We start from the raw sequence: 23,067 nt of genomic DNA on the forward strand, positions 1-23,067 counted from the left end.
CCTTTTGTCACTTGCTCTCCTGTTAAAGTGGCTGATTAAAATGACAGGGTGCTGGCTGCTTCCTCTCATTTCTTTGCTGCTCCTGTTAAGTCACAGGAAAAACTACTTAACAGACCTGTCTTTATCCAGATGCCCTCATCAGCTGTACCGACATGTTACTCCTCTTTGGATCATTTTAAAAGGCAATTACAGTCTTTCTGTTAAAGGTCCTGGGGCTTTGTTTCTGTGTGGAGGATTCATGGATCTTTTTGTCTGCTTAGCTTTTGGTGACCTCCCATAATCTAAGAATGTGTAGGGTCTGTGAGGCGGCGTGCAGGGAACATAGTAAAGCAGAGGTGACAACCTCAACCAGATGCATATCCGTATGTTGTTTTTTTTTTCAACACGCTGCACCAAACTGTGACTTCTGTGTACCTTTACAATGATACAGATAATCGATGGATGGGTTATCTGAGTGCCTCAATACAGATCTTTCCTGAACTAGTGGAGCAAATGAAACCTACAACCTTGGTGGATGAATACAACAATGCTGACGGTGCTATCCCTTTGTCAGCATGAAGAAACGAGAACTATGCTCCAACACAAAACACTACATGAACCACTGAAGCCACTGTTAGATTGTTGGAAAAAAAGAAGACCTTAGATCTGATTAACTGACACTAAAACCTAATGCCTACACCCATTTTCCCCTCCAGACATCACCAATTATCTGTACGAATGAAAAACGAGCACACCACCAGAGGCATTATCGCCACGAGTTGTTTTAATGGAGAGAATGTGTTTTAGAGTGGCTTTTTTCTTCCATATGAAAGAGGAAATGTACTCCCTGATAATTGCAATAATCTAATATGAGCTGCATACTGCTCAATAGAAGCCCTTTTTTCATCCCCCTCAGAGAGGGCAACACGCCTGGAAACATTACTTTCATTTATTCCATCTTTTAATAAATCATCAGGGCGAGCAGAGGAGGTCCCTGCAAACAGCCTCTTTTCTATTTCTGCACAGGTCCACGACTCTATCTGGGAATAGTGATACCATTTATCCAGAAAGCTATAAAAATATATATTGTGATTCAATGGCCAAAATGCAATCTCCCCCAGAGCAGGCTATCTATGAGGCCGAAGTTACCATGGTGATGAGCGAAAGTGAGTCACCAGCGTGGATTCTAAAGCAAAGTCCAAAGTTGCTACCTGATTGCTAATTCATTCATATTGTTTAAAACCAACAAGAGCTCACAGCGAGGATCTGTGTTACCAATATAACTTTGAACAAGAAACTATTCCACTTTCTAGCATCTGTGTGTGTGTGTGTGTGTGTGTGTGTGTGTGTGTGTGTGTGTGTGTGTGTGTGTGTGTGTGTGTGTGTGTGTGTGGGACACTACGGTAAGTGACAGATAACTGTGTGTTGTGGTGGAGGTAAAAGAGCTTGTCTCAGCTCCTTTTGTCAAAAAGGATAGATAGAAAATGACATGATGTAAGAGATACATCCTCTTCCTGCACTGCTCCAGGGAGTGCACGCACATGTGCACACACACATGCATGCATGTTTCTGTATGTGTGTCAAGACAACAGAAATATGGGCCGATTTAAACCAAGCAATGGCAATCTTCTGCTACCAAATTAATGGCCACATCCAACATACAGGGCGCCAGACTGCCACGTAGTTGCGGTTTGCAATGGAGCAACTAAATTTTCAGGAGGGGAACAACAATTGGTGTGTGTGTGTGTGTGCGTGTGTGTGTGTGTGTGTGTGTGTGTGTGTGTGTGTGTGTGTGTGTGTGTGGAGCCAGGCGCTCCGTGTTTGCATGAACGTCAAGGTTTGGTCGGTAACCTGGACGTGTGCCTGGGATGTCAACACAGACTGAATTACATGCTGAATATTCAATTCATTCTCACTGCAGGATGTCCAAACCACAGGAAAGTTCAGGAAAATGTGAAGTGAAATGAACACACATTATTGATGAGCTGATACTCACTTATTGGACATTAATTTAAAAATCTTTGACTTTTCAGGATTTTGTGTCTAATAGTCTACTACTGTAACTTTTGGGATCAAAATGCTGATCTGTCATGAACAAATAAAATGTACCTGTAAACTAGTTTGTAATTCTTATTAGATAATATATTATGTATCCAGGGGTGTTCTGTGAGTTTGTGTCTCCAAACATGACAGTGAAATACAACAAAGTACTACAGAAACATCACTGCATTGCATATGAACATATATTTTATGTGTACGTGCATGAAACAAAACTTGCACTTTCCAGCAGCAACGTCTGTGGAGAGTGGAGAGTCTATGGGCATGATGACACTCTTCATAGACACACAATTTTAACACAAGACAGTTGTTATCTCATCTCTCGGTCAAGATTTAGTTACAATCCTGGACTAATGTTTGATGGAAAGAAATGGATTAACATTGCCTATTGATTAAATTAAAACAGGAAGCGTGCAGTCTTATCTTAAATATTGTTTGTTAATACCTCATCCTGTTCTGATAGGTCTACTTATTCTTTGAGCAACAGACAAAGCAAGCTGGTTTAAAGGAGGGAGGATTGTAATGGGAGCACTGGGGCAGCAGGTGTAACTGTGCTCATGGGATTTTAGCAGGGAGCAACAGTGCTACCAGTGGAAAAAATGAGTCTGGAGCCCTGAACATGCCACATTTTCTTTATTGCGGCTGGTCAATAAATGGATCTCTCCAGGCCAGACAGCACTGCTCAATAGAAACATTACTTCCGCAGAAGATTAGACGTTTCTGTCAAGAAGGTTCAGTCATTTCCAGTGTGTGAGGAGCAGCTAAATAATGCAGGCAGGCTGATAGCTTAAAGCTAATGGATGGCGTTGGATAATGATGATGCCTAAAAGCTAATGGTTTATAGTTAAAACACACCACTTGACCTATTGTTGGTCATGGCTGAAGTCAATTAAAATACTTAAAATTACATGAGGAGCGCTTGATTTACCTTTCAAAGGATGTGTCCACAGTCTGAGACTGTTCAAGTGTCTGGAGCAGAGATCAAGTGTCCAAGAGCTATTTAATCCTGTATTGTCATACTTGCATGTTTTTGTAAATTACAAGTGAAGTGACTAATTACAGATTTTGGAGACACTGGATGTTCATTGTAGAGCTAGATGGTTTACCTGGCTGGGTTGATAAATCAGCGATGAATAGATTGTTGCAGACACATGTGGATCTGTGTTCATGGTGGCCATATTAATAGATGTCAAAACAGAAATTCAAAATATTGATTGGCTGCATGACACGGGACGTCCTGCACAAATCTGGCATTTTTAGATAGCCAAGCTGCAAGCGATGTCACGATTCTTTAAATGCATGTTTCAATTTGCCATCGTTAGACTTAGTTTATACACCCTGACTTTCATTTACATTTTCTAATTATTCTTTAAAAAGAGTCTTTATGGTATCAAGAGTGATGTAACAGCTGGAAATCTATGCTGTGTCATCTCTTAAGTGTTGCTTTTTTTCCCCTTCGGACGAGCACCAGACGCTGCAAGTAGGCAACTGGATTAAGATTCTGCCTTTTTGATTTGATTATTTAATTTTAAAGCTCATTTTCATCTATTTTTCTAATTTAATATTGAAATTGTGACACTCCTACAAGCTACTGTTCCCTCAAAAATGACAGGCTGCAAAAACACTTCATGGTCCACTGACGAAGTGCAGAAGTATCAAGTGCACAATGCCCTAAATATGTTACAGGAGTCGCATAGCTCGTGTTTGTGCGCAAAGTCAGTGAGGGAGAGAGAGTGACGGTGAATTAAGCAGAGCAGAGAAAAGTTTGAGCAGTGAAGTTATCAATCTGTCAGTAAATGCACAGTGTAGGTTACAGTCTGTCAGTGCATAAAGGCTGCAGTTTTTCAAGACTCCCATCTGTTGGAATAACGTCCCTATGACATCAGTCATCAGTCCAGCCTACGTTCAGGGAGTAGTATCTGCTGCAGAAAAATGAAAGTACCAAAAACACGTGGAGACGAGCTGTAACATGCTTTTGAAATGTGGATTTTCAGACACATTAAAGTGACCAGATGAAATAAATCCAACTACTGAGCTGGAAGAAGAAAAGAAAGTCAACAAGAAACCAAAGACGCTGAATTTGACTGTGCCTTTTCTACTTTTGATGTTCTCTTCACTCGTCTCTATTGCAGTCAGAATGCACACGGTCTGAAAAGTGACTGCTATAGTTCTTTAAAGGTCTTCTGTGGAGAGAGCCGACTTTGAATAGTGATAGCAACTGAACAGATCTGAGTAATGCGCCTCAGAAGCTCCAAACCAGACTGTGACTTCAGTGTCAAAATAATTATTTTAAAGGTCTGGTGTGTAAGATTTAGGGAGATCTGTTGGCACAATATGGCAGAAAAGGAATATAATATTCATACGTATGTTGTCATTAGTGTATAATCACCTGAAAATAAGAATTGCTGTGTTTTCGATACCTCAAAATGAGCTACAGAGGGCGTGGCTCCTCATCCAGAGCGGCCACCATGTCGCACTGAAATGTTTCTACAGAAGCCCAGAACAGACAAACCAAACACAAAAGGCTCTAGACAAGCCTTCTGCATTTCCCACAAGCTTTATGGTCACTGTAGGTTCTCCTACATGCTCGGAAGGGGAGGGTGAAATGGTATGTTTGGAATTAGCAAGCTCAGCGCTACGTTCCACTAAATTTCCTCCAATGCTATTAAGTATACTATGCATACTACTAAAGATCATTATAATAGATGCATCTGCCAATAATTTTTTTATTAAAAGTTTGCTCTGGAAACCTGCTTCCCAAACGTCAAGATACCATCATCAGATTGCATGTTTTGCCCAACAGCCTGAAGTCCAAAGACATTCAGTTTATTAGCATAGAGGACCAAAAAAAACACCAAACATTCACAACTGAAGAGCTCCTGACACAGAATGTTTGGTATTTTTGCCTTGAGAAAATTAATAGACCTAGAGGTTTATTATTTCTGGACCTAACTGTAGTTTGTATTGATTATTTATCATTATAAAAAACCTAAGTTACAATCCTTACTGATTAATTTTCTGCAGATAATCAACAGTTTAAGTTTTAGAGTATAACAACATTTACAAGAAAGATACTGAAGCAATAAGTTTCAGAGGATTTGTGACTGCAATTAAATATAATGAACTGATAATTGTAACAGACGTTTTAGTGTAAAAGTGGACAGATTACAGATCAGTGAGAAACAAATGTATTTGTACTTTCTAAGCCTGAGCACTGATGCCTGTTCCCGTCAGAACTCAATCAAGTGGCCCTTCACTTCCTCCCTCCCTTCACCCCTCCTCTCATTTGTCTGCTGCTCCCTCCGGTCTGAACAGAGGATGGATGGAGGCAGGGAACGAGAGAGGAAAATGGATGTATGTGTGGAGGAGTAGGTCGATAGGCTATTATCATCAGCATACATTAAGCAAACTGTATGGAAATGACCTGAACCACTCTACCTCTTGAGAGATAGATGGATGGAAGAGGGATTGAGAGCAGGAGTGATGAGGGGATGGAAAGAAAAAAAGAGGAGGAGGAGGAGGAGGAGTTACGAAGAAAAACATCAGTGATTGATGAGGCTAACTGTGGACATGAGCCACAAAAGACAGGAGAGAAAACATAAAAACTTACTCATCATCGTCTGTGTTCACACACAACAAATAAAAGTAGAAGTGGGTAAACTGTGAAACATACATTATATATTCAATTGGATTCAAATTGGATTGTGTGCAAATGGTATTCAAGCTATCATCAACTATGTGTGTGTGTGTGTGTGTGTGTGTGTGTGTACATGTGTGAGTGATGATGTGAAACCTGAGTGAGCCTCTCTCTACTGAGATTGTTCTCAAACTACACTCACGCTGTATAAAATATTCAATCATTACTCAGATCTGCACAAGCAATTACGTAAATCCAATGCCGGCATGTGTGTCTCCTGTATGTGAGCGTTGTATCTGCCAGCTGTTGTGTTGTTCTCTCCCTGTTGCGTTCACGTATATGTGTATCACCCAAAAATACAAATAAATTTAGCACTTTTACTCTTTCAGAGCTGCAACCATTAATCGAAAAATTGCTGATTAGAAATTCACTTGAAAGACTAAGTTTTTAAATGGTGACGTAGCATATATGTGGTTTCACTTCAGTTTACAGTTCTGTTATAATGTGCCCTTATTACCCTCCAGTAAGACCCTAATACTGCCTCATAAAGAACAGATTATTTCTAGTTTTGCCTAATTAGATACAAAGTACATCTGTCACATCTTATTAGAGTACTGTAAAATAAAGTGCAACTGAACAAACTAAAGTTGACATTATTATCATAGCGTGACGCAGCGGTGTGCACATTCTCATGAACACATAACAAAAAAAATTTAAACCCATAATACAGAAGGGCTCCCAATAAAAAAGTTGAAATTGTGTTGATCGTTATGCAGCATTTTGTTTGATATATTAAAGCTTAGATACGTTGGAGAAAAATTGGCAATCTAAAGTTATTGAAACATCAGGCACCATTAAAGTGAACAGCTTTATTTTATTTGGACCCCCTTTAATGTTGTAGACACCTTTTACTTCTTATTGTAATGTATGGCAATTGCTCTACCTTGTCCTCAAGGTATAATTTGGAAAAATTAAAGAGTAATTAACTGCATAAATTTGGTACTTCATTCTTCATGCTGTAAATTACCCTCGATGTAAATCAAAAACAGATTGGCCCAGAAGTAATTCTCCTCCTGCGAAGGTAATTACCCTACATCAGTCTAATTAACAGAATTCTTTTTCAAAGCTTGGAGTAGAAATAATGGGCTAAACTAACCCACAGCAGCATGAGGTCTATGATGTGTCAATCAGCAGGTCAGGATAGATGTGGCTAACATCTCAAATAAGCAGTGTGTGTCAGACTTGTACACAAAGAAACATATACAAGTACAACATATATACAAGAGAGAATCACATTTTTGCATTTGATCCATCCAGTGTATTAGAATGGTTCAAAAGCAAAACGCCACACAAGCTGCCCCAGACAGAATTCAAACCCAGGAATTTCTTTCTTCTTTAACCACTGAGCCAGAGTGTCCCGTAAGGAGCTGGTCCACCAAATCGCCTTTTCCCCGCTGATACCAACAAGCACTCTTCTGGAAGCGCTTTAACGTATTGGAAGTGCAGCTTTTTACAGCACATCTGCTGAAGTAACTTAATTTTCCAGATAGCGTGTGCTCCAACCATCGAGATAAATAAAAGATGGATGCCGTGGCTTTACTTTCTCTGGCTGCACGAAAATGAGGCCGAAATATTCCAGATACGAGTGCTGCCGTTGTTGCTTTTAAACAACAGTAGCTCAGACGCTACAGAGACGGTCAGTCGTCTGCAGCGGCCTGGGTTTGATTCCTCGTGTCCTCCCCAGACTCCCCAGCACAGAACAGACACCCAGAGCCTCATCACATGGCTGGTCTTTGCGATCAGAGCAACACATATTTACAATATGCTACAAACAACTGGGAGAAAAAAAAGAAAAAATCCTGCTGTTCTCAGGAAAAAAACAGCCTCAGGTCTTCACTGTTCACAATGCTGAGCAGCTGTATGTATTGTAACAGAGAAAAAGAGATACATGTACAAAGTAAGAAATGCAAGTTGTTGCATAATGTTGGAATATATCAGAGCATTATTTTTAGTGTGCTGGAATTAAGCTGAAATCAGGTATTTTGTTACATCATACTCATTATTTAATCCCCCCTCGACAACATAATCAAATATCTCTGCAAAATGAGTCAAGTCAAAGTGCAGCGGCACTCAAGAGGTAAATTGATTTTTTAGCATAATTAACAGCAGGTGACGACTGACTGTTATCCTTGTGCAGTATGACAGCCTGCCATAAACTTATTTCAGTTTTTAAAGATATAAAAGCCTGACGTCAAGAAGTTCACAGTTAATAAACACCGACATCCTGTTTTTTGTTCTCAGCTCTTGATTTGTGTTGTTGGAGTTCATGCAGATGTGAAGGTGAGTTAGTGAAAATCTGACCAAACCTCTAAAATCAAGGAAAGTATTCAGATGGACACAGATGTTATGTTAGCAGCTTTTACATTTAGATGTATCCTAAAGTGCATCTTGAGTAACTTGACTTGTGATGTTCAGGTTTCAAGGTTTTTTATTCTAAAACACAGGGTCGCAGAATAAAATGCGAGTTGTGTTCTCTGAGGAAAGATTTAAAAAAAAAAGCACCAAACGCCACCACATTAATACCTTAGCTGAATTATTTTTTTTTATTATCAGCAAGTATAATTGGTTCAATAGCAGAAATATTAAAATACAAGTGAGGACTTTCACTGAAGTCAAGACCAGACTGATATTTAATCAAAGACTTAAGTTATTATGGGACACAAAGATATTGATATTCTCTGGTGTCACGGAACAGTTTTGCAAGTACTGAATAGATTCAACAATGGAAACTTTGTAATAAATGGTCTTCTTCTAAATGTGTAATGTGTTTTGTGTCTGTGTGTGTTAGGGCTGTTGCAAAAACCACAATTTTGAAATCCCACACTACTGACAAGCCAACTGTGGGGGATGGCAAGCAATAGCAAACAAACGCTACGTTCATGGTTTTCCTTTCTTCCGTCTTGTTTTCATTTGCATGTTGTTGTAGAAATATCTGAACTATTTTGTTTCCAAATTTTCAGACCTATTTATTGTCAATTTATGCTTTTTAACATGTTTTTCAAGAAGTTTATCTGAATTTAAGCATAATATTTGACAAACCTAGATAAGAAATCCAAGATATTCATAAATGTGGTGAAAGGTCAAACTCTCAGGTAGTCTGTAAGAATGAGTGAACTCCAAGTGCATGGCTGACTAATGCGTTTGTGCGCTGCACTTGCATGGCTGATTGGAAGAAGGAACAGTCAGAGAGATGTTGGTGGCTGCAGGCCATGTGGAGGCACTCACGCGGGTTTAATCCATCCCTCACACAATAATACACAAGTTACTAGTTACTATTACTAAACAAAACGTGCATCAACAAAACAACCCAATCCAACCAGTATCCCTCTGCAGCTGTTGTCAGTTTCTATTAGTGGAAGTTGGCAACCACACACACACACACACACACACACACACACATATTTTGCAGAAAGAAAAGGCCATCAGCAGTGTGCAATTTGTGTACAGCAGAAAAAGTCTGCACTGGGGCAAGGAGAAAAGATCGACTGTAAGTTTTGGTGAGTTTTATGAGTTTAACCTGTCGGGTGCTCACACGGGCTGGGGTGATGTGGGACTAATGTTGTAATACCAAGGGGCAGTTGAGAAAAACTGTGTGAAAATTAAGTCTCATTTGAAGCCAACTAAGTGACGAGAGCAGCAGGTTTTATGCTGGAAGTTTATGCTGCCACAAGAGCTGCATTAGCTCAGTTGTTGGTCTGGTCTGTGTCTTTGTTGCTGGTGTCCATCCAGCAGCTAGCTTGCTCTGACCATAAAGACGCCAGCTGGGCAGTGAGCTCCACACACAACATTACACTTACTGCATTACTGCACCTAATTACTTTGTTCATCATAAATTCACTAATTTGCAGAAACAAAGAAAAAAAATTCTGTTCATACTGCATACTGAGCTGTTGAGCCGAGCTAAATAATCGCACAGGAAATTCTGTCACAACAGCCCTATATTGCATGTGTGGGTGTGCGCGGCTGTGCCTGCGTGTGTGCATGTGTGTAACGGCGCAGAAACCAAAGATGCTATGCTAATCAGTGTGTCTGACAGCTCTTGACCCTAAGTCATGGTCCCCAGCCAAGAGATGCTGACTGAGTCACTGGCAGGTTGAAGACTGGGTGGAACTCCCCTGCCAGTTTGTGTGTGCGTGTGTGTATGTGTGTGTGTGTGTGACAGAGTTTAAATGGCCATATCAGCTGTCTGAACTGAGTGATGAGGTCACGACGGCCCTGTCACAGCTGTCTGTGAAGAAAGGTACATGACCTGTCACAGTGATGAGTTTAACAGTAAAGATCTGTATGAAAAGAGCTGGATGAGTCCGTCCGTGTGTGTGTGTCTGTGTGTGTGTTATTAAAAGCAAACTAGATAAAACAATCAAGAAATCATTAGTCTTAAGATTGGGTTAACCCACATGAAACAATTCTACTAAACTGAAGCTCAACTTCACCAAACGGCAAATATTTGCGGAGGTTTTTTTCATTATCTTTGTGCGCAGCATCGCACAATTAAAACATGACACCTATCTTAGAGTTACTCCTTTGGATAAAACTTTGAAAACACTGCAAGTTTCACCAAAGGGGGCAATAATTGTGTCAAGCTTCTAAAGATTGTACTTGGAAAGACTTTAATTAGCTGTGAGACAATCAGTGCAGATGATTGTGAGGAACATGTTTTTTTCCCCAGAGTAAATCACATTACATATTCAAAATGAGCTTTTTTTCTGTTGCTTCTGAATAAAACTGCCTACGTTTTCTGACAGCAAAAGAAAGCTCATGATATGTTCCTCTTACCGCCTCTTTTGTTCATTGTTGAAAAGTGCTGCTTTGTAAGCTTGTTCATCCATCTTTTTTGTCAATCTTTGTATCCGTCTGTCCATCCTTCTCTTTTTATGATCTGTTTTGCAGTGCTTATTTTCTCAGTCAGTAGTGGAGGAAGTATTCAGAGCCTTGACTGCTATACTATTATATATTATATCATTATATTGTTATCATTCATGCATAATTTAAAAGAAGGACTTTTGAAGTTGGTTGTTGGATAACTATTTTTTGTATAGATTCGCAACTAATGATGATGGCTTCAGCTGCTGAATATTTTCTTATTATTAAACCAATTATTGTTCTTAAATTCTGAAAAAGGTGAGAAATTGTCACATTTACTCAGAGCCAAAACTGACACCTTCACCATGTTTGCTTTATCAACTCAACAGTCCAAACCTCAATATATAAAAAAAAAATAATCAAAAGGAGTAGCAGCAAATCCTCATAGCTGTGAAGCTGGAACCATGAAATGTTTTTGCAAATCATTCCAGCTGTACTTGTACATCCTCTTATGTACTTTATTAACGAAACGCCATATTTTTGTGTGCAAAAACCTTCATTTGTAAAGTAACTAGAAACTAAAGCTGTCAGACAAATGTAGTGAAGCGAAAAGTACAATATCTCGAGTACCTCTCGATCTCAGACTCAAGTATGACACAAGAACCATACATTCATACTCAAGTACAGTACTTGAGTAAATGAGCAAATGCTCTTAATGTACAAATGTGCGACCACATGTATCCAGGAATATCACAGATTCCTCCCACATTCTTCTACACCTCATTTTGTTTTATTTGGTGCTGAGAAAAATACTGAGGCACTTGTATTCGTAATTCAGCAGAGATCTCTGTTTCTCAGTTATTTCTACTATGATTTTTTTTTTTTTACTTTGCTTGTCAATTAAAAACTGCTGCCAGGATACATTATTTTCATTTCTCGTAGCAATTTCTGCTACCTGCTGCCTCTTCTTTTTTGTTCCAAACAAGCATCTCCAAAAACAATTCAGACATTAAAAGCAGGAAATGTAAAAGCTTGAATTAACTCAGGATAGTAAAGGAAGAATTGCACACTGTCCTCAAATTAATAAGTGTTACTTGAAAGAGCAGAATAAACATCTCAGCACTAGTTTAACCACTTCCCCTTAGCATTTGCATACTGTAAAAAAGCACCTAAGGGCAGACACTAACAATCTGTTTTTAAGGTCAAATGCATTGAAATTCTGGGATGTGGTAAAATTTAAGGCTGTGCAGAAATTGTACAGTGGAAGTAATAATTTATTTCCTGGCAACATACAAAAAAACATTCTTGGAGCGAGTGGGGGGTTAAAGCTCAAGAGAGAAATTTAATTTGAAACAACACCATTTTCGCACCAATCTCAAATGCACGTGCGTATCAGTTTTTGGCGGGGGGTTTTCTCGAAATGCCCCGGGGGAAGAAATCAAACAGATATTCAGACAGTTTAAAAAGATGTACAAAGAAATTATTTTTGAGAAGCGAGGAAGAGGAACGAAAAGCACATTACTGGTGACGTTACTGGTTTTCTTTTCCTTTTCAAATTCTCCAGTTCAAAGTGTTGCTGATTGGGTATGAAGAGGACTTACACAGTAGTTTAGATGGACACTGGGGAGAAGAAAGGGATTATGTGATCAATTGCTTATTGATGGATTAGTATAAGAAAGGGTAGGATTTGACAAGCATGTTGCTTCCTTCTATTCCTTTTTGGACATGTAATGTCGTGTATGTTTCTCACTGAAAGTCTGTTGAACATTTATTTTGTTTTATTTGACTTTTTTTGGGTATTTCATTATTCTGTTGTTGTGTTTTTGTTGTTAAAATCTTCTAAAACTTGGAACTTGACAAATCACATCCTCACCCACAAAAAACTTTAAATTATTACTACTAACACTAATTTTGTTTTGGTCTGCTTTAATTTTTTAATATCTAAACTCACCCTCTGCCAGAAAACACCCTGGTCGCAGCCAAGAAACTTCAAACAATTAAAAAAAAAAAAAAAAAAAGTGTTAAAAGCCCAAAAATCTAAAACTAACAATTCACAGGTGTGAAAATGCACTATTATATTCATCGTCATTTTAAAATGTATTTTTTAGGAAAATGTTGGCGAAGATTTCTGTCAGAGTTTTACAAAAACATGATTTAATCAGGCATTAAAAAAATAAATAATAAATAAATAAATACAGCTATATCCAGAAGTCAGATACTCCCTCTTACAGAGTTGACATCTGTAATGTTTGTGTTATAAATGCTTTTTGTCTGTCTGACGGAGTTGGCAAAACTCCATTTCATAAAAAATTAAATAGAATTAAATTAAATGCAGTTTTGTCCTAATTCTCAAGAATGAGTGACTGAAAAATAATCTCAAATGGAATATTTCTAAATGTCTGGTGCCTGATTGTTTATACATTATCACGTAACATCACCAGATTTAATTCTGCTGTTCTGTGCAACAAGCGACCATAATCTGCTGCACTAACTGTGTTCTAGTTGTTGTTAAAGAACATGCAGGAAAATAAGAAAACAGATATACACTGTGTGAGAGGTGTCATCTGCTGTATGTCACTGTACTCACATATGACATGGACAACTTTATTGAGCCAGACAAGAGTAAGTGTTTCTGCTGAGTCTGCCATTTATTTACCCTGTGGCCTGTATAGAGTAGGAGGTATTGTCTTCATTAAACTGTCTTTCTGTACTCTACGTAATCTTTGTGCTGCTCCTTAACTCTGAGAAGCTTCTCCATCCCTTTGCAGAAAATCCTGATCAAATCAGTAATTCTGTCTCAAAGTAAATTTTTGACTTTTTTTTTTCGCAGCCATCATTATTAAATTTACAGCTGCGAATATGCCAACAGTCTTCTTTCTGTGACTGACAGTCCACCGCTCTTCACCATTTCACTTCAGCTCTCCATCTCTCCCCGTCTGCCTCCCTCCCTCTATTAGGCCTGACACTGTCAGCCCTCTCCTCCCCTCACTCCATCCTCTTCTCTAATAAGTCTGGCATTCTCAGCACCGTCCTCCCTCCTCCCATCTCTCCATCCCTCCTTACTGTCTCCATCCTGCTGTCCTTCCCTCTAATATGGTTGACATTCGTTAGCCTCTCCTCCCTCCATCTCTCCTGGCTGACTCAAGCTAAAGTGCTGCCTGGAGGGCCCTTTCGTGGGCAGCAGAATTATAGCACTCAGGGCCAAGGCCACAGGTTAAGTGCACTCTGAACACAGGAAAAGTGACACTCTGCTTGAGTTCTACCTATGTGCTCACAACAGGAAGATGGTTTATGTAAGCCAGACTGCAGGTGATGACAGTAAGATATTAATTAATGATCTAAGATGAATGAAAGCATAAACAAACTTATTTTGGATATCGTAACTGGTGATACAGTCAGCATCTTAAACGCTCAGGCTGCCAGAAGCCTAAATATCACTCTTTTATGGTGGAAACTGTTAAACCAAACAGACTGCACCGACCACAGTCGGGTATGTCTTAAAACAGAGGTGGTGCACTGGGATTAACGCTTTTCACACAATATTTGTATTTTTTTGCTTTGAAATCCAGAGAATCCCCAGTAGCATCACACTTGACTAGCTGCCAAACTTGTAAAGTGTCTGCAAACAAATACAACAAAAAACAATATGCTTCAAATAAATGCAAACCTGTACAAAACTTTTCAAAACAGCTTTGTCATAGGACAATTTTAAATGTAGCCAAGATTGTAAGTAAAGGTGATGTATTTCAATTAAACTTTGAAACATAAATGTTGAAAATGTTCAAAAAGTTGGAACCATAAAATCCCATTTTAGCTATTTGGGAATTACAGAAAATCCAAAGGAACACAACAGAAGCTCAGTGTATGAAAGGTTAAACGTACCAAAGTGCTGGAGGAAAAGCTAAGATTGCTAATAAAGTGAAATCAAATGGTGACAGAGGACAAGATATTGTCTAGATTTTGGTTAGAAGTATATTTGATGTGGCCTAAATTAATCTGATGTGTTTAAAGAGCTATTTTAGTTCAAACAAAGCTATTGTATTTCTGTACTGCACTTTGTTTTTACTTCTTTTTATTTTAATTGGGCCAACATGTTGATACCAACAACAACATTAAGCGAATGTTGTTAAATGTAAATAATGACGCATTTGAAACCTCTCTCCGCTCTCCGCTCTCCGCGGCCTGAGCCTCGCCAAAGCCCTTCTCCTTCTTGCCATTAAGCATCTTCTCAAAGACGCTCCTCCAGCACTTTGCAGCCCCGGGGCAGAGCGCCCCAGGCTTCAGAGGCAGCTGTGACGCCGTCTAACAGTAGGATGAGAGACACGTACATCTCTCACGCACGCATACACACACACACACACACCATCCCCTTTCAAAAGTTGCTCCCCACTGTTTGTCATCACACCTCTTTGCCACATGTTGATACAAGCACCATGGCATCAAACATAATGAGCCTGCAGCTCCGTATGGAGCTGTGACATGTTGTATACTATATGCTGCTGTAGTCAAAGGAGGTATTGGAAATGTATCACAAGTTGCAGAAATTTCTACACCATTTTCCAGCACTGAATCAGGCTTTCACCATCTGGAAGGACATGCGTGTGCATCTGCATCTGTAGAACAGCCAAAAGGAACACATGACCTGTGAGTCTCCCATCACAGGCTAGCTTTGTTTTTTGTTTTTTTTTTCCATTTTTTAAAAGCCTGAAAACAGAACTAAGAGAAGGTGCAGAAGTCTAGTTTTCTCTCAGGCTACTTGAATTACAATATACTGAAAGGTTATTACAGACTTTTTGTCCAGTGATGCCAAAAATAACCTGCCTACCACAGGTATGACCTGGCATTACATTACACACAGCCAGTCCAGTATCACACTAGAACTTTTTTTCCCTCCACATTAGCAGTGTATAGAAGGTATAATGCAGGTACAGTAGTATTATACCTTCTTATACATTCAACATCATCATGTTAACAGTGTGAGCATGATAGCATGCTAATGTTAGAACTTTGCTCCAAGTGCCGTGTGTCAAAGTACAGCCTCACTGAGATACTATAGTCCTAGTTTGATTCTTTTTCTCGACTGTGTGGTTGCACTCACTCCTGTGGAACGGATAGGAGGGAGGAAAGCACATTAATGTTGGGGAGGTGCAGACCATGGAGAAGCTCAGGTTGTGGGAGAAAGTACTGTAGTTGCACACTCATAGTCATGGTGCAAAAGGCAGTACTCTTTATTTTGTTTCAACATGACAACCTTCTTCAGGAGACTGAAGAACAATATACTCAACAGACATTTGCTGTGTCTTAACTTGTGTACTTTTGTACTTACACTTCCTGTTTTAAGTGCATTCACGTTGACATTTACAGTAAAAACGAAGAATATTGTGAGTACCTGGATGCTGCAATCAAAACAGCCAAAAAGTTGAGTGTGGAACACTGAACACCTCTTGCCCTCAGTGGTTGCCATCTTGTTTACGTTTTAGAAGAGGCGGGGCTACCAAACTTTTGAACACGGCGGCCCAGGCGGTTGAGGAAGCAGCTGCAGTGACTACAGTGAACACCGCTTGGTATAGATATAATTTATGCATGTAATTTTATCAATAAGTACCACTATACTGTTTATAAAGATTTGGTACCACGAATCAAATACAAATCAACACATTGGTGTGTTTTCAGCCGGTAGGAGGAGGGAGGCCAGAGGAGGCAACGGAGATGATTGCATTTTTTTAACCTTACGAGAAACAAAAGCAAATAAAACTGAAAGGACATTCATGTTGAATGGTGTGAAACTGAACACATGAATAAACAAGCCTGTAGATGCTTTGCAGTAAAGCTCCACCTGGCCTCAGTTTGCCCATGAAGAAGAAGCTGCGATCTGCCTTTCTGGCGTTTCTTTGATCTGATGGTGATTTGATCAACCCACGAGTTAGTCCTCCCCTACATGTAGTGCGTTTAAACCTGTAACAACTAAACTGAACTCAAGACTGAAGCAGCAGTCATAGTTTAACTGTCAAATACACTGACTACTCTCTTGAATGTTTGTTGTACGTTTTCATATACATGTATGGGCTTTTCTGCATCCTGTTCATTGGTGTTCTGGGTTTCATAAGCTTTGTGCCTTTAAATATTCTAGTGCCAGAATACACACACACACACACACACACACACACACACACACACACACACACACACACACACACACACACACACACACACACACACACACACACACACACACACAGGCAAGCACATACTGTACGGTACATAAAAAATGCTGAACCATAGGTCAAAGCCTGCTGGCTCTGCAGCAGCGAAGCAACATGAGCTAAACACCCACAAAGCATCATGGGACCAGGATGATGTGGGTGTATTGATTTTTATGTGGGAGTGGGGCAGAGGGGTGGAGCTAAAACTGGAAATGCAGCAGATGACAGATAAGCATTGAGTGATGCCTAAATGGACATGTGGGGGTGGAGTGGACGTGATGGGGCAGGGTGGTGTATAACACGACTGAACTGAGCAGGTAAAAGAAAGAAAAAAACAGCAGAGAGGGAGGAGGGGAGGTGAAGGGTGGGGTTCGTGCCACAGCAGCCACACCTCACCATGGAAATGGTTGCTTAGTGATACAACGAGGTTTATCAATAGGGACGCTGACCCCAGAATTTTATAACAGCGCCTCTCATCTGCTGGTTTGATAGATAAAGGTGTGTGCCTGTGTGTGAAGGAAGAAGAAACCGTTTCAAAGTGAGTGTATCGTACATATTATGAAGAACAGATCCTTTAGTTTGTGTGACATTATCAATGAATAACATTTTCTTAACAGCCGCTGCTAGATGATGAGTCTCTGAGAAAATAAAAAGGAGAATTTGGGAACATTTATCTCAAACCCTGGTCTCACAGCACTGACATGCTCAATGAGCCGTAACCTCTTGGATACATAATTTCTGCAGAACTGATCTTACTTGTACGAGAGGTGAAAACTAAAAGGCCCTGTCACATTTTTTTTAGGCTGTTATTGTACTTGCTAAATTGCCTGTCATATTTGGATGTCTCTGCTTTCAACATACTGTGAAATGGTTTGAATTAATAACCTTCTGTGCAATGCACTTGGAATGCAAAGAGTCACAGAATCTGTACAGAACTCAGCAGCGAGGTTCCAGAAGTAAAAATCCCATCCATATCCTGAACATAGCATCTGGTTTATCAGCCATAATGTCGTAATCGTTCCAGGTAGACTTACTGTGAGCAAAAAGGAATGGTATATGCTCCTGTAGAAGTCACAAGTCTGCATATCAGCCATGTTTTAAGAAAAACATGTTTTATTTGTGATGTCACATCATGGAGAAGTGTACCAGAGATAACCCTGATTGGTGGAGCTCGCTGTTACCACACAAATGTCAACCACACCAGCGAACAGGAAGTGAACCACGGACATGCATCGTACTAATGTTGTTATGCTGCTGCTGATTGTACACACACACACAAACTAGGATATACTGAAGTACTAAAATACAGTAAAACTCTGTAATGATGACAAAAAATTAATTTAAGAAGAAGTATTAATTGTTTATGGGAGAATAAGTTCCTTCACTCATAAAATAATTATGTACACTGGGGATATCAGTTAATTTTGCTTTTGATAGCCGGCACTTATTAACTGGCAACTAACTGGTTTTAAAAAAATGCAAAATGATATGAAATACAAGATGTGCTCTAGTCCAGTGCTCCCTTACCTCAATGAACTCTGGCACAGCAATTTTAATTTTTTTTTTAGAGTTGCTAAAAAGGGCTTTGCTGCAGTTTGGGAAGATCTAGGCTATTAAACAAACAGAAAAATTGTTCCAAACGTGTTCTTCATCGCTGAACAGCAGCAAAACAAGTAAGCCTTCATCAAAGACATGAATTTAAGGTTTTGCTTTTGTTTTAACATGACTGTAGTACATGTACAGTCTAAACTGGTGTTTGGCTGCACTGTGTAGAAAAAGGACCAAATCCACTGTTTCAGGATGTAACGTATTTTGTTGAGCTCTGAGCACCGATCAGCTGAGCTGACAGAGCACATTCGATGTGCTACTGTGTGCAACGCTGCAGCAGCATGCATGCGTTTGAGAGCAAAGGAGACAGACACAAGCTGGACCTGCCCGAACCCGTGGATTTTGTGATAGGTTGGCACGCAGCCACTCAACGCTTTACTAAATTACTTTGCAGCATATAAAAAAACACTTTTGAATTGTGTAACGTTATATGGCAAAGGAGCTAATTTTTAAGATCTTAGTGAAGTGAAGTAGGTCAGGCAATAATTGTATCCAATATTATTTGCTGTGAAGTAGACAAGGCATGCAAATTCCCAAATCTAGGGTTCCTCCTGCAGACCCAAACAGAGCATATGTGTATGCAAATTAACCAACATGTATAACTGGTTTTATGGTCATGAGCTGGTTGGTTGGTACTCTTAATATAAGGATTTTCTGATATGGAGTGAATCAATGGGAAACTCACTTCCGGAACCAGAGCTGTTGAAAAAGTGGGCGGTCACTGTAAAGCTCTTTGTCTCGACGTCCTGTCAGACACTCACCTGGCAGAAGACAGGTTTGTAGGTTTCAGAAAAGAGCTGGGTCAGTTCTTCAGAGTCACAGAGGTCCAGCGGCAGCCGGTTCACACACAGACATTTGGAGTGCAGGTTCTCCTCTTGGCTCAGCTGGTTGACGTCCATCCACTGCACCATCAATGAGCGATCCCCCTGAGCAATCAAATAGTGTGATAGAGAATCAGATTTTAAAGACCCTGAACTAGTTTCACACTCCTACACTACATAAGTACCCACTAAACTCTGCTTTCATTATGAATAAATTAGTAAATATGGATTTGCTTGCTATCATGCATTCATCCTTTTGGCTCTAAAGTGCTGATTTGAAAGCCTGTCAGCTCTTGAGCTGCACTTCCATCAACAGTTTTTGTTTCACTGCTCGAGCTGATCACAAATGCGAGGTCAAACTGTTGTATAATCTAAAGTAAAAGGATTCTGGTGCACTAAAATTAGACGGAGGTTTTCGTGTTTTCATTCCTTCCCACAGACAGTTTTTGTGTTTACACTTTATATTTTACACTCGCATTTGCACTGATTATCTGCTCTCTCCTGTTTGACTATCAAAAACAACTGATGATTACAAGTTTCAGCCAAGTTTTGTGGAAATAAACAACTCAATGTGACTCAAAAGTATCATTATTCTGCTTTTTGCACATTTTCATGTTTGAATCAAATCAGGCCTGCTGCTCTCAGTTTGGTTTGGAGCTAAATGAAATAAAATATAAATATATAAACTGCTTTGTTTTGGCCAGTAGTCCAATCCAATAAAATCAAATCATTTGTTACAATCGAGTAAATTAGAAATAAAATGTGAGGCACAAGTTTTTAAGCCATTTTGAGTGAAATTATCCATCTACACTAAAATGACTAAAATGAAACCTATCAATCAAATTAAAATTCTATTTGTTTTCAACAAAGGGGTTAAAGGGGTAAATATCTTTCTGTCTTACAGATAAATAGCTGTGTTTACATGGACCCAAATAATCCACTCGTAATCAGAATAAAACTGCCCCAATCAGAGGGGACCAGCCTGATCAGAAGGAATTTTCAATCAGGTTGAGAGGGGTAGTGTAAATTTTTGATATTTACCTATTGAAAAGACCAAGAGGAAAATATTAACCCCTAATATTCATGTAAATACTCATACTAATGCCCCTGTATTTTATAGCTGCGACAATTGATTGATTATTAAACTGATCACCAACTATTCTGATATTGATTAATTGGTTTAAGTAAAGTTTTAAGGAAAAAAAAAAGTCAAAATGATCTGATTTCAGCTTCTTAAATTAAATATTTTAGGTTGCTTTACTCCTCTACTGCAGTAAACTGAATATCTTTGGGTTGTGAGTAAAACTAGAAATTTGAGGATGTCATCTTAAGCTTTGGGAAACACTGACATTTTTCACAATTTTCTGACATTTTAAAACAATCAACTATTAATCAAGAAAATAATGGACCAATTCATCGACTATGAAAATAACTGTTAGGCTACACAGGTGTTTGCTTCTGTTGGCTATAATAAAAGAGCGTACAGTAACAGTAGGTGATGTGAACAAAACAGAAACACTTCCTTTGTTATACTTCGGGCAGATCAGATACTTCACAGCCGGCGACACCACTTTGTGCACAGTCTTGCATGGCCAAACTTAGTGGTGATGAAAAGACCGGCTCAACACATTATCATTCTGCTACAGGGGAAAAAACGCTCTGGCTTGCTTGTATTTCTCTAGTTTTGTGTTGCACTGAGCCCAACATGCAGCAACTGTACCCCCTGCAAAACAGAGTAGAGCATTTGGATGTTGGGAGGTAAGCCCCGGTGCTAAAACGGCCGGTACCTTTTTAAAGTTCATACCTTTCATTTTTATAGACCCTGGCGCTAATTTGCCATTTTCAGCATGTAGGTCAGTAGCTCAGAGGTAGTTGTTGTTTCGCAGGAAATTTGAAAACACAGATAACAGATGCCGCCTGAAACACCCAACCAATGGCAGGGCTTATACCCAGAGGGTATCTTATCCACTCAATATATTGAGCATCCATGTAAAAAAAAAGCTGGAAAATCTAATCTGAGTTATTTAAATCTGGTTGAAAAAATATCGTCTTTGTAACCACATTTGTGTTTGTAGCAACAACGTGAAATAAAGATCATGCGAACATACCAGCGGTCGGCCCAGCAGCTCAGAGCGGGCCCGTGAAGCGGAGTCCTTCTTCATGTACTCAACAAAGCCATATCCCTTGGAGTGGCCCGTCAGCTCGCTGTACACCAGGAAGGAGCGCTCGATGTTTCCATAGGCGCGTACCAGCTCCTCAAACTGCTGCGCGGTGAAGGTGTGGGGCAGGTTGGTGAGGCAGAGCAGGGAGTCGGTGGGCTGCAGGGTGACGTTGATCAGGCGCCCCCGGACAGTGCTGTGATGGAGGGAGCGGATGGCATCCTGAGCCTGGTCCCCGTTCAGCAAAGTCACAAAGGCTGGAGGAGGGGACATTATGGAGACAGCGACGAGAGGAAAAGACAGACGAAGACGAGACACAAAGAAAGAGATGCACAGACATAAATGGACGGGGACACGTGAAGGACGAACACAAACATACATTTAAAGCAGACATTCAAAAACAGGCAGAAAGCAGATTGTGGAGAACGCAGAATGGAGACGAACAGTCAAAAACATGCAAAAAAACATGTCACATGAAAAGCAAAGAAAAAATAAATGACAGGCCAAATGTGGCAAAGTGACAAAAAAATAAAAGATAAAAGACAAAAAATGGGCACGAACAACCAAAATCACAGACAGTCATAAAGACAGACAGACAGATACACAGAGAGAAAGACAACACATTAGCTAGAAAGCCAATAGGGAGCCACTATGTAGGGGGAATCCACTGTGACACACACACATACACACCTTATTTCATTTAAAAAGGACAGCCTGATTGGTGTTTATGAATATATGTCTACATAGAGTGTGTGTGTAAGTGTTTGTGAACACATATAGGTAGCATTTCTAAATTAAATACTAATAATAAACTAATGATGATACCTTAAAGGGAAAATGCAGCACTTTTCATGTGGATGTGGATTCCTCAGTGATGCTATATTGATTGAGAAAGCAGTGCTGCTCAATTTGTTCTTCAGCCTATTGTGCAGGGCCGGGTTTTTGGCATGATAAATATGCTGCACTTGACGTCATCGCATCAACTAGTAGCTGCTAGCTGTAGCTACGGCAGTGGGCCAATCATATCTTGCATTAAACTGAAGAATGTTAGCGGTGATTGGCTGCAGGCGAAACCACACAAACACTCATGTTTTCCTAGATCTTTGTACAAAAAGGATTGAATGAAGGTATAGTTTGGCTGGAGAAGTTTCGATACCACTTGGGACTTATTTCAACTCATATTTTACAGACATTGAGTACAGATACCCGGCCTTACAACTCAAGTCACAGTAACGTAGTCTGTGTTGAGGCAGAACCACAGAGTATTTCAGCCTGGATTTCTAGTTTCCACCTCAGGTTGCCGAGTGCACGCTAGATGAGTATTTTTGTGATGATACACAGCAAAATGGGCGTGGGCGTCAGAAGCATGTAGGCACCGCTGGCACGGCTCAGTGAGCAGGAAAACTCAGCTTTCTTGGTCAGTATAGCACACAGTGAGGAATTCATATTACACTGACAAAACATCCACCTGGAAAATGCTGAAATTTCCCTTTAAGACAAATGTTAGCCTCTTTTTCATGCCACTGATAATATTTCTTCATTTCACATAAATACTACTCCTTTTTAAAAGACAAAATACAAGAGGTCTTGCCTAATGTTAAGTTATCACATAAAGAGCACATGTCAGATCAGCCATCAGAGCCATGCAGAGCTTCCCTCTCCTCTCTCTTTTTTTTTTTTTTTTTTAAGTGGAGCTAAGGTGGAGGCAAAATAATTCCCTAACAAGTTAGATGACACTA

The 23,067-nt window shown here is 39.7% G+C and overlaps 1 protein-coding gene across 1 annotated transcript in view; it reads right to left on the reverse strand.

Annotated features, from left to right (window-relative positions):
* raver2 (ribonucleoprotein, PTB-binding 2) overlaps window positions 1-21,601 on the reverse strand; it is a 51,629-nt gene extending 30,028 nt beyond the window's left edge. Inside the window, exons 1-2 of the mRNA XM_084723544.1 lie at window positions 21,278-21,601; window positions 19,110-19,274 (exon numbers count right to left, since the gene is read on the reverse strand). Coding sequence (XP_084579670.1) covers window positions 19,110-19,274; window positions 21,278-21,601 — 489 coding nt within the window. The remainder of the gene's footprint in view (window positions 1-19,109; window positions 19,275-21,277) is intronic.
* Window positions 21,602-23,067: the final 1,466 nt, after the last annotated feature.

Source organism: Lutjanus erythropterus, chromosome 7 (assembly GCF_056507025.1).
Source record: "Lutjanus erythropterus isolate fLutEry1 chromosome 7, fLutEry1.hap2, whole genome shotgun sequence".
Classification (NCBI taxonomy): Eukaryota; Metazoa; Chordata; class Actinopteri; order Lutjaniformes; family Lutjanidae; genus Lutjanus; species Lutjanus erythropterus.